Source organism: Podarcis filfolensis, assembly GCF_964270895.1.
Source record: "Podarcis filfolensis genome assembly, chromosome: 14".
NCBI classification, from domain to species: Eukaryota; Metazoa; Chordata; class Lepidosauria; order Squamata; family Lacertidae; genus Podarcis; species Podarcis filfolensis.
Window position 1 is genome coordinate 48,120,416 of NC_139616.1, and position 12,515 is coordinate 48,132,930.

General features: G+C 46.7%; 1 protein-coding gene across 2 annotated transcripts; it reads right to left on the bottom strand.

The window, feature by feature from the left end:
- Window positions 1–5,364: 5,364 nt before the first annotated feature.
- On the bottom strand, window positions 5,365–10,143 carry PSMG3 (proteasome assembly chaperone 3). Of its 2 annotated transcripts, none has more exons than XM_083585965.1 (3): window positions 9,791–10,143; window positions 7,467–7,697; window positions 5,365–5,783 (listed from the first exon to the last, which is right to left on the bottom strand). In XM_083585965.1, exons 2-3 carry the CDS (start codon window positions 7,680–7,682, stop codon window positions 5,631–5,633), a joined length of 369 nt encoding a protein of 122 aa, XP_083442091.1. In that variant the 5' UTR covers window positions 7,683–7,697; window positions 9,791–10,143; the 3' UTR covers window positions 5,365–5,630. The 2 variants fall into 2 exon arrangements, with proteins under 2 accessions (XP_083442091.1, XP_083442092.1); XM_083585966.1 differs by lacking the exon at window positions 9,791–10,143 and adding an exon at window positions 9,570–9,682.
- Window positions 10,144–12,515: the final 2,372 nt, after the last annotated feature.

Sequence of the window (12,515 nt, forward strand, 5' to 3'; positions counted from 1 at the left end):
CCACAGCGCCACCCTCATCCCACACAAGAGCTAGTAGCTATAAATAATAATAATAATAATAAGACAAATTCATAGAGGAGAGGGCTTATCGACACCCCCCAGCCATGATGGCTCTGCCTTGCTTCCAAACTTGGAGGTTGTAATGTTTCTGAATACCAGTTGCTGTAAGCCCCGGGAGTGTGTTGATCTTGCTGATCTCAGATCCTGCTTGCGTGTGAACAGCATGCTGGACTCGATGGGCCATGGGCCTGATCCAGCAGGCTCCCCTTACGTTTGTGTCAAGATGCAGAGCAGGCTCCCACTTCACCTGTCGATCATGATCACTGCATAACCTCAACGGTTCTCCCGGCATTCGAAACGCATCCCAAAGCTACCACTTCCAAAGAACCAGCGAGGTGACAGATTGCCTTGCAGAGACCGTCAGATCGATGGGCCTGCTTTTCTATGCCTCGCACACGTCTCGGCCTGAATTACGGCGCGGTGATGGACGCTTAGGTGCCACATAATTCCTTCCTGGCAATCGCTTGTCCAATTTGTAACTTGCAGAGGCGCCATAAAACACCCGTTTAATTGACTGCATCTGGACGCATCAGCTGCCCGAAAGAGGCTGCCAGATTTCGGGTCCCTCTGCAGCCTCCGAAAGCAGAGTGACAACAGTGATTATGGCGTCTCCGTCTTCCAAGCCAGTTGCAAGATTTAATCTTCAGGAAAGGCGCAATTGTAAGCTGCAGCAGAGACGGGGTAGAAGTCTACTCCCAGCTTCTGGGATGGAGAGCCACCTGAACATAACACTGGGGGGAAATCTCATGCGACAGAAAACGGGGAAAAAATTGTTCCCCAGTATACTGTGTATAGAAGGGACGTGGGTGGCGCTGTGGGTTAAACCACAGAGCCTAGGACTTGCCGATCAGAAGGTCGGTGGTTTGAATCCCCGTGACGGGGTGAGCTCCTGTTGCTCGGTCCCTGCTCCTGCCCACCTAGCAGTTTGAAAGCACGTCAAAGTGCAAGTAGATAAATAGGTACCGCTCCGACGGGAAGGTAAACGGCATTTCCGTGCGCTGCTCTGGTTCACCAGAAGCGGCTTAGTCATGCTGGCTACATGACCCAGAAGCTGTACGCCGGCTCCCTCGGCCAATAAAGCGAGATGAGCGCCGCAACCCCAGAGTCGGTCACGACTGGACCTAATGGTCAGGGGTCCCTTTACCTTTTATACTGTGTATCCCAAGGGAATATTTTTTTGCATACCTCCAACTGTACATAGATATACATCTCATTTTCAATGCTATACATGTCATGTTCAATGCTATATAAGTCACATTTATACTCATATTGTACTACTTTGGCTATGTGTTTAATAAAATATTGAATCTTGTATTGTGAAAAACAAAGATTATGGTGAAAAGTGAAAAACATGAATTGCAAAAAAACTAGAGCTTACAGAACAAAACCAACTTCAGATATGAAATCAGCACTTCGAAATTAGGATAGAACAACTGCAGGTGTCAATGCAACAAAAATTGTGTTTCCCAGTGTAATCATTAAGGCTGCAATCCAAACTCCGTCCACCTGCGAGTAAATTCCACTGAATTCAGGACGACTCACTTCTAAGTAGGATTGTGCTGCTACTCTCTGTGTACTTAACTGGGAGCAAGATGCAACTGGCAAGGTTGGTCTCTCCTGGAAGGAGCAGGTTCGTGTCTTGGGGTCACTCCTGGATCCAGTGTTATCACTGCAATACCTGTTTCCAGCTGTTTTGGACAGAGATGATTTGGCCACTGTATTCCATGCTCCATGGCAGCTTCCAGGCTGGATTACTGCAATGCACTCTACGTGGGGCTGCCCTTGAAGACAGCTTGGAAACTTCAACTGGTCCAAAATGTAGCGGCCAGATTGCTAGCTGGAATTTCCTTCCTGATTTCATATACCCCATGTTTCAAAACAGTTGCATAGGTTGCCGGTTCACTTCCAGGCCCAATTCAAGATGCTCACATTAGTATTTAAAGCCCTAAACAGAGGCATTATTCTGGGATGTGTCTGGAAGACCTGGGGACTAGGCAGCACAATCCGATACAGTAGTACCTCGGGTTAAGTACTTAATTCGTTCCGGAGGTCCGTACTTAACCTGAAACTGTTCTTAACCTGAAGCACCACTTTAGCTAATGGGGCCCTCTGCTGCTTCTGCGCTGCCAGAACACGATTTCTGTTCTCAATCTGAAGCAAAGTTCTTAACCCAAGGTAATATTTCTGGCTTAGCAGAGTCTGTAACCTGAAGCGTATGTAACCTGAAACGTATGTAACCCGAGGTACCACTGTACAGTGGTACCTTGGTTCTCAAATGCCTTGGTACTCAAACAACTTGGAACCCAAACACTGCAAACCCAGAAGTAAGTGTTCCGGTTTGCAAACCTTTTTCAGAAGCCGAACATGCTCTGTTTTGAGTGCCACGCTGAGGTCTTTGTGTGGAACCCAGTTCAGCTACCGATTTGTTGATTGATTGTGTGATTGCAGTACATTGTTTATTGCTTTCATTTTATGTATCCATGGTCTCGTTAGATAGTAAAACTCATGTTAAACTGCTGTTTTAGGGGTTGTTTTTCAAAATCTGGAACGGATTAATCCATTTTGCATTACTTTCTATGGGAAAGCGTGCCTTGGTTTTGGAATGCTTTGGTTTTGGAACGGACTTCCGGAACGGATTGAGTTTGAGAACCAAAGGTAACACTGTATACAGGTCTACTCTGAAATAAAGCGATGTTGTGTTTAATGGAACGGTGTGTACTGGATCATGGCCTTATTCATTTTAGAGAGAGAAGACAACATGCGAGGAAATACCAGATATTAGATTGCATTTTCCCCCCAATACCATGAAATTCACAGGAAAGATTGTCTGCCTGCATGAACTCAAAACAATCACTTACTGGAGGCGTCGGGAGATTAAACATTGCATCAATACCATGCATCACCTCTATGGATTTTAATGCTTGTCGTTAAGCTGGCCGTTTGACAAATGCAACAGAGGTAATAATGCTATTATTGACTTGGTGTAATAAAAATTTATATTACAAAAATAAAAATAAAATTTAGGAGGGCGGGGAGTTTTTATGGGCTGCTTTATGAGCGTTTTCAGCGACTCCAGAGAAAGCAGCAGATAGCGATTGCTGCGGGAGTCAATACAAGAGGGCAGCAGATCCGCAGCAAATCCATCAACTCAGTGGAGAAGTAGGAGCTCTGAACATTCCGGAAAGCTCGGTTATTTGGAAAATGCTACTAAGCCCCCACACCAAGATAACAGAGATATCAATTTGATAAGTTTCTTTGCACTATAATAATAAGCATCAAACACAGTAACTGTTGGCCAGGTATCTTGTAAGAGAATGGTTTCTTCATCTTAATAATAGAACACAGTACAGTGGTACCTTGGTTCTCAGACGCCTTGGTACTCAAAACAATTTGGAACCCAAACACTGAAAACCCGGAAGTAAGCGTTCTGGTTTGCAAACTTTTTTCGGAAGACAAACATGCTGTGTTTTGAGTGTTATGCTTCTGATTTGAGTTTTACGCTGAGGTCTGTCTATTTTTGCTATTTATTTTGCATTCTTGTTTTTGCGGCTCTTTTTGTTTTGCTTTTGTGACTGTGTGGAACCCAGTTCAGCTACTGATTGATTGATTATGTGACTGCAGTACATTGTTTATTGCTTTCATTTTATGGTTCCATGGTCTCGTTAGATAGTAAAAATTCATGTTAAACTGCTGTTTTGGGGGTTGTTTTTTAAAGTCTGGAACGGATTAATCCATTTTGCATTACTTTCTATGGGAAGGCGTGCCTTGGTTTTGGAACGGACTTTTAGAATGGATTAAGTTTGAGAACCAAGATACCACTGTATTATTCCCTCTATTTCCAATGTCTGGAGTGTGAGCATCATTCCTTATGTCCCCAAATCATCACCACTCATGCAAAAAAAAGGGAGAAAATCCAGAGTTTGCAGGAGCACAAAAAAAAAAGCTTAAGGGAGAGAACTCCAAAACAATCCAAGGCCACAGAATGTTGACTGACAGAGGTTGCACTTTGTTAAAAGAGTTACTAAAAGACCCCTATTCCCCCCACTGACCATTCCCAGAGTTCCCTGGGAAGAGTGATTCATTGTTAAACTACGTTGGCAATTGTAGTTCTGGGAGGGGAATAACGGAATCTCTTAACACCTCTCAGCACCCTGAACAAACTACAACTCCCAGCATTCTTTGAGGGAACCATGACTGCTTAAAGTGATATCACAGAGCTTCAAAAAATGTCTGGATGCGGTCTAAGTTCTTCAGAACCCTTTCACATTACAAACTATTTTCTGCCCAATATATAACTGGAATTTGATACCAACTTTAAAAAAAAACTTTTAAAAAACCTGTTTGTCTTTTGCTTTGAGTTGCTGTGGCAAAAATGCAACTCATATATTTGATAAGGAATAAAATTAAAAATTAGATGGGTACAATCCAGCTGTTTGTAAGTACTTTCAAAAACATCCATTTCGACTGGATGGGTTGGAATCGCAATCTTAGGCACACTGACTCATAACCAAATCCTTCTGAACTCAGTGGAAATCTACTCTCAGGTAAGTGTATTTAAGATTGTGGTCTTAAGTGCCCATCTGGCTCTCAGCTAAAAAATTATAAAAATTTATATTAAAAAATTATTAGAAGATAAAGTTCTGACCAGAGAAGAATGGCAGATTAAGTTGATGGATTATGCTGAAATGGCAAAAATGACTGGAAGAATCAGAAAACAGGAAGAACAAAATTTCAATAAAGAATGGCAATTTAAAAAAAATTATCTTAAAAACCACTGTAAACAGTTAAAACTGTTAGTAGGATTGGAATAACACTTGCAGTTTAACGGTGAATTTTGGATATAATGGAGATGGTAAAAGATCTGGATTATTATAAAAGATGCAAGAGGAAATGATTAATAATAGGACCCACGAAAAGGGAGTCCAGGATATTCTTTGGAATCTTGTTTTTGTTGTATGTTGGATATGCGATAGTAAAACTACAATTTGAAAAACTATATATATACACTTACATATACATATATAGCCCCCTGAAAAGTGAGCTGAAAGACTTCTTGAGAGGACAATCTATTTTGGCAGCTAAGGGGGAAGAGAGTTTGTGGGATGGGGGTTATTGGTCTGTTTTATTATTTATTTTGTGTTTTCCCATATTGTATTTTTTTTATGTTGTGAACCACCCTGCGATCTTGAGGCGGAAGGCGGTATACACGTTTTGCAAATAACAATTTTAAAAAGCCGTTTCGACTTCTTTCTCACAAAAGTCTCATACAGGCCTAGCAAGAACAGACAAACTTCGAAACGGATCTTCGTGGAGGTAATTTATTGAGCTGCAACCGACTCGCTCATCGCAGATCAGGAACGCAAGATGGCTGTGTCGAACGCAAACCTTTTGCAATGTTGGTGTCCTGCTTATTTGGCCTGCTATACTGAATTTTTTAAAACAACAACAACTATTGTCTCTGTAGGAAAGGCACTTCCAAGGCAGGGCCCATCAAAAAGAGGTAAATACCTCAAGTGAGGAAAGACAAACAGTCCTGGCGAGTCGACGTCTTCCATGCTGGAGGTCGGATCTCACCACACCCGGCATCGGCCAATCACCTCTTGCAGGATCCGTATCCCTTCGACGCTCTTGTCCTTCAAGGCCAACGCCAGGAGAACCGGCTTGTTCCCAGCTTCCTGAGAGACCGACGTCGCCAGATGTTTTGCACAGATGTGGACGAGGGGCTGGAAATCAACCCATGTTAGAAACTGAGATATACCGTATTTTTCGCTCCATAAGGTGCACCTGACCATAAGGCACACCTGATTTTTTTTTTTGGGGGGGGAATTCAAGAAAAAAAATTATTTAAAGGGAGCGCAGAGCAGAGCCTGTATGCATCCCAGGCTCTGCTCAGTGTTCCCTTTCATGAGCTGCGAGGAGTGTGTGTGCGGCGCTTGCAGGCTTTTCCCTGAGGAGGGAGAAGGGCAGCTCTTTTGCGGGAGGTGGGGAAGGGACAGAGGTGGGGAAGGGACAAAGCAGGTCGGGGAGCAGCCTTCCTGCTGCTCCCCAAGCTTGTGGGGCTGGTGGTGGGGGAAGCCCGGCTCCCCCCCCCACCAGCCCCAAAGAGCAGGTCGGGGCTGGTGGGGGAAGCCCGGGTCAGCCCCCCAATCCCAGGGACCACTCATTCGCTCCATAAGACACACAGACATTTCCCCTTAGATTTTAAGAGGAAAAAAGTGCGTCTTATGGAGCAAAAAATACGGTAAATTCTAGGAGTCAAATGACACTGTGGCATTTGCCATCCTATGTGTGTGACATCATACTGGGTTCATAGGGAAAGGGTTAACTAATTGTAAAACGTCTAACCGATGGGAACCCAGGGGGCAGAGTTAATTGTGTATAAGGTGAGTTAATTGTGTATAAGGTTTAAGCACAGAGGTTTTTTAGTTAGTTAGAGTTGTTGAGAAGACAGTCTGGAGTTAGAAAAGACAGAGAAGATAAGTCTGGGTTGGGCTAGTCTGGTGTAAGAGAGGATTTGTTAAGAGGAGTCAGCAGAACAGTTGAGATAATCAGTCAGAAGGTATTAGGAAGGTATAGGCCTGTAAAGAAACTAAAGTTAGGATACTGACGGGAATATTATAAGAGAAAACATAAACTTGTTAATGTTTGTAAAATAAACTTGTTTTTTGGTTCACTTTTAACAACTGACTGGACTCAGTGTTTTACCAGAGAGTAACTGGTTGGTGGCAGCAGGGAAGTGAGCACAGTGGTGGCACAGGGATCAATAGACCGTTAAACGTCCGGGGACCCTGTGTGATCGCCACAGACACCTTAAATCGAGGTTACGGTTCCCACAGCGATATGCCTAGGCACTTTTGTTCCTTACAAGATTACAAAGCAAATGGTCCGTGGGGCAGCACAGCAGCAAGAGACTTGCCTCTGTGGGTGCTGTGCGAGCCAGCTGATTTGCAGGGCACCAAAAGAGTTGTGTCTGTTGGCGCCGTGCTGCCGCACAGACCAGCTGACGGGCACAAAATCGCAGCCACGCCAGGCTGCCAGATGGAGATGTTAGTTGCCAAACTGGCATCCAGACATCTTCATGTGGTCTAGCAGTTTTCAGCTAGGAGACCGAGGGCTACCTTACGACATTAGAGACACCTCCTTGAGGCTTGGGTCACCTGAATATTTCTCAGGCGCCCAATAGGAAGCTCATTTCCACCAAAGTTAATGGTAAATGCCGTCAGCTGTTATGAAAATGTATCACAGCCAGTTGCTTTAACGGTATGCAAAAATTTGGCTCCGGTTTTCCTCTTCCCTCCCCATTCTTTTTTCCTTTTGCGTCGTGTCTACTTAGGCTGATACGCCTGCAGGCAGGGACCCTGTGCTTTTCTGAAAAGAATTGCAGAAGAAAGAAAGAATGAACAAACCTCATCTTTGCCAAGCAGGACTTTTGTGGTGAGCAAAGGGCTGCTGATGCCGTCAGCCACCACGTTCGGCTCCACCGAGACGAGGGTCCCCATCTTCCCATACTGGGTCACCACCACCAGGATCGTGTTGGCGAAGGCTGTGCACACCACCTCGGTCGGGATGCCCTGCACCACCTCCTCAGCCTGCTTGGAGTCCACAATGGATCTTGCGGCCATGGCGATATCTTTCAACTGGCAAAAACAAAACCCACAAGGGAACGTTATTTTGCTCAGACACCACAACCAACAGGGAACAAACAGCCAGCTGCACACCTGACGTGGGGCTTCCCTTGAGCTTGGCCCAGAAGCTGCAGATAGTGCAAAATGCTGCAGCAAGATTGCTGGCAGGAGCAAGACCGCGTGAGCATTTAGTACTTCTGCTCAAAGATCAGCACCGGTTGCTGACTTCCTACCGGGCCAGGTTCAAGGGGCTACTATTAGCAGCATTTGAAATTAGCCAGGTGCAAAATGCGATGCCCAAGTGCCAAGATGGTGCCTGACATTCAGAGTGTTGGTGCTGACCTTTAAAGCCCAAAATGGCCTTGGCCCAGTATACCTGAAGGAGCGTCTCCACCCCCATCGTCCAGTCAGGACACGGAGGTCCAGCTCTGGTGGTGCATGCTCTGGTTATCTCCTGCTTGGACTACTGCAATGTGCTCTACGTGGGGCTAACTTTCAAGGTGACCTGGAAACTGCAACTAATCCAGAATGCGGCAGCTAGACTGGGGACTGGGAGCGGCCGCCGAGACCACATAACACCAGCCCTGAAAGACCTACACTGGCTCCCAGTACGTTTCCAAGCACAATTCAAAGTGTTGGTGCTGACCTTTGAAGCCCTAAACATCTTCAGCCCAGTATACCTGAAGGAGCGTCTCCACCCCCATCGTTCAGCCCAGACACGGAGGTCCAGGGCTGTGGGTCTTCTGGCAGTTCCCTCCCTGCGAGAAGTGAAGTTACAAGGAACCAGGCAGAGGGCCTTCTCGGTGGTGGTGCCCACCTTGTGGAACACCCTCCCATCCAATGTCAAGGAAATAAACAGCTATCTGACACTTAGAAGACATCTGAAGGCAGCCCTGTTTAGGGAAGTTTTTAATCTTTGATGTTTTATCGTGTTTTTAATATTCTGTCGGGAGCCTCCCAGAGTGGCTGGGGAAGCCCAGCCAGATGGGTGGGGTATAAATAAATAATAATAATAATAATAATAATAATAATAATAATTATTATTATTATTACAATGCCACCACCTGGAGCTGCAAACCTGGGGATCCTTGGATCTTGACTATTTTCAAGCAACAACATCCTCTAGAATTCTATCGGTGATATTTTATCTACACAATCAGAATGAATTTCCGGAAGCAAAAAGTTGTATTGAAAAATACAACTATCAAGCCTTTTTGCTCAAAAATGGCAACAAGGCATTCCGTTTTGGTGACTGTAACCCTGGTTTAAGGACCCATTTGGCGCCTAGGTTATTATATATCTGAGTTTCCAACACTGACTATTAGTATATAAAGCCTTTAGTGACTTGGAACTCCATTTACACCCTTGACAGCTTCGAACTGCAGACCTGGCACTGTTACGCTGTGCCACAGAACAGCCTTTCCGCATTTGCAAGAAACCAATCTTTTAGTGTGGCAGCAACATAAGACTTTGGAACTCCCTGCCGATTGACACTGTGCAGCTGATGGGTATGACATCGCAGCCTTCTCCGAACTCCTTTCAGCACCTGCTAAAAACCTATTTCTTTAGGCAAGTCCACTAGGCCTGTACAACCCTGAGAAGTGCTTTTTCAGTTTATCTCTGAGGAAAGCGTTCCCTAGGGAACAGACTTGGGACCTTCTAGCCTGGGCAATGTTCTCCGTGGGACTGGGGGGCGGGGAGAAGGCCAGATCCTGTGGGCAGGCTACACTGGAGTAGAGCTTTCTCACAACCACCTTTATAGTTTGCAAGGCAACCTGGAAGGAGGAGTTGCTGGTTCTCTCTCTCTCTCTCTCTTTCTTTCTTTCTTTCTTTCTTTCTTTCTTTCTTTCTTTCTTTCTTTCTTTCTTTCTTTTTAGCGCCTACTTATAATTTTAGCATCTGCGGCGTTAATCCTAGCAGTTTTCAAGGCAGCAGGCAGGGAGGCGGAGCGCTGCTTTGGAGAGCTGCTTCTTCTCTTTTCCTCCAGGATGTTGCGCCTTCCTAGCCATTTACAGAATTATACAATGACGGCCCAAGATTTTAGCCATTTGCAACGCCAACCCGCGGACTGTTTGGCAGATCTGCTCTTTTGCCGTTGCACCTACCTAGGATTTGGGGGGCGGAGGTTGGCTAAACGCGTGCGCCTTTGGAGAGCTGGCGAGGGGGCCGCCGAGCGCGCCCCGGGCCGCAGCCGGTGGACTCGCGCCGGACTCTTCGGCTCCGGGAGCGCCGTGCGGCCTCGTCCCCGCGATCGGGGCCGCAGACCGGGGCTTCTCCTGCGCAGCCCGGCCTGGGAAGGCGAGGGAAGCCGGGAAGGGAAACGAGACCGAGCCCGCACCGCCTCCGATGCGCTCCCGCCGCCGCGCCGGCCGCGTTTCTCTTTACGCAGCGGAAACCCGCCTCCCTCGCTCTTTCTCCGGCACCGCCTCCTCCTCCTCGGATCGCCTTTCTCCTCCCCTCTTTGCAGGCGCTGCCTGGCCGGAGCCGAAGCCGAGAAGGGCGAGGGGGCCTCTGAGCATGTCCAAAACGCCCTCTCCGATCCGCGCAGCGTGAAAGCCGCATGGAGCGGAGCTTGCTTCGCTTTGCTTTTCTTGTGGTCTGGCGTCTCATTAGTGTTCGGTTCATTTGCGCTCGCCTTTCCCCCAGAGTCAGTGCCGGATTTACGTATAATAAGCTAAACAAGCTATAGCTTAGGGCCCCAGTCTTTTGGGGAACCAAAAAAATTTAAAGGGGAAAAAAAACCTGGATGTACATTTCCAAAATATAAAATAAAAAATAAAATAAAACCTACATACAGCAACAGTGTTTTGTGTTGTGTATATGGACCTATTAGGTCCATAAATTACCGTATAGCGCATAAAGGTAAAGGTAAAGGGACCCCTGACCATTAGGTCCAGTCGTGGCTGACTCTGGGGTTGCGGCGCTCATCTCGCTTCATTGGCCAAGGGAGCCGGTGTACAGCTTCCGGGTCATGTGGCCAGCATGACTAAGCCGCTTCTGGCGAACCGGCGCAGCGCACGGAATGCCGTTTACCTTCCCGCTGGAGCAGTACCTATTTATCTACTTGCACTTTGGCGTGCTCTCGAACTGCTAGGTTGGCAGGAGCTGGGACTGAGCAACGGGAGCTCACTCCATCGCAGGGATTCAAACCACTGACCTTCTGATCAGCAAGTCCTAGGCTCTGTGGTTTAACCCACAGCGCCACCCACGTCATATTCAACACAAAAAACAGCAACAATTTGTTGTTGACAAAGGACAGCTGAGCATAAAAAGCTACCTTCGGTAGCTTAGGGCCCCATCAGACCTGAATCCGGCCCTGCTCTAAACTGGGACTCCAGGTGGTTTACAGATTATGATCGTTAAAAATTATTTAATGCGGATTAAAATAGGAAAAAGCTAAAAAAAAAAGTCAGAAAAAAGGTAATCAAACACCAATAGAATCAAAACCACCTGGGCAAATCATTTTTTAAAAATGGTGCGAATTACGTCCCCCCCCCCCCGAAAAAAACCCACCTTCCAAAATTTGCTCGACCGAGTGGCAAAGGTAGGAAGAAGATTCACAGCACCACAAAGGGGAATCCCCACCCCCAGTCTCTACTGAGTAGGCTGCATATTAAGAACCACATCCTGCCATTCTGCAGGGCCGCAAATCGGAAGGGGAGCAGGCCAGGCCTCCTCCATTAGCTCTGCAGAGAGTCTAGCTCAGGGTCAGCAAACTTTTTCAGCTGTGGGCCAGTCCACCATCCCTCAGACCATGTGGTGGGCCGGACTATATTTTTTGGGGAAAAATGAATGAATTCCTATGCCCCACAAATAACCCAGAGATGCATTTTAAATAAAAGGACACATTCTACTCATGTAAAAACACGCTGAGTCCCGGACTGTCCGTGGGCCGGATTGAGAAGGCGATTGGGCCGCATCTGGCCCATGGGCCTTAGGTTGCCTACCCCTGGTTTAGCTGCATCCAAAACCTCTCTCTGCTGTCACCTAAGCAGGATCCGTTCCATCAAGATGCAATCAATAGGCAGGAGGGCATTGAAGGCTAGCTGCATTTGGCTCCTGCCTGTGAACTGTTTCTGTCCCAGCAGGTCATTGCAAGAACTACTATATAACCTCAAGAGCTTACTACCGGAGTCGGCTTGTTTTCCTCCTCCCTCCCCCTCCATTTCTCCTTTGGTGCTGTACCTTTTATATCATAAGCCTGTGGGTAGGATTCTACTTCACTTCAGTCTTCTTAGGAAAACCTTTTTTTCTGACGAAGGATGGGGTGAAAATGTTTAAATCCTTGATCTAAATGAAAGTAAATTATTCTTGCTTATACTTAATAAGTAATAATTCCTGCTTATGTAAGAGCATCAGGTCCCTGCCCCAAGGACTTTGCAGTCTTTTCCAACTGGACCTAGTGGGGAAGAGCAGAGAAAAGGGAGCAAGACTGGAGAAGGCAATTTGGAGCAGAAAAGTGTCAGCAGCACCTGTGATCTTAATTCTCATCTTTCCCACCATACCAGCCAAGTTTTCCATATGGGAATAGGGATGCGGGTGGCGCTGTGGTCTAAACCACTGAGCCTCTTGGGCTTGCTGATCAGAAGGTCGGCGGTTCGAATCCCCGCGACAGGGTGAGCTCCCGTTGCTCTGTCCCAGCTCCTGCCAACCTAGCAGTTTGAAAGCACACCAGTGCAAGTAGATAAATAGGTACCACTCCAGCGGGAAGGTAAGCGGCGTTTCCATGCACTCTGGTTTCCATTACGGTGTTCCATTGCACCAGAAGCGGTTTAGTCCTGCTGGCCACATGACTCGGAAAGCTGTCTGTGGACAAACGCCGGCTCCCTC

Bases quoted from the DNA above. Each gene is read 5' to 3' on its own strand.
- PSMG3 (XM_083585965.1), bottom strand. From the start codon at position 7,682: ATGGCCGCAAGATCCATTGTGGACTCCAAGCAGGCTGAGGAGGTGGTG. The intron at 5,784-7,466 runs GTTTGTTCATTC...GTTGATTTCCAG, and splicing joins TCCTGCTTGGCAAAGATGAG to CCCCTCGTCCACATCTGTGC.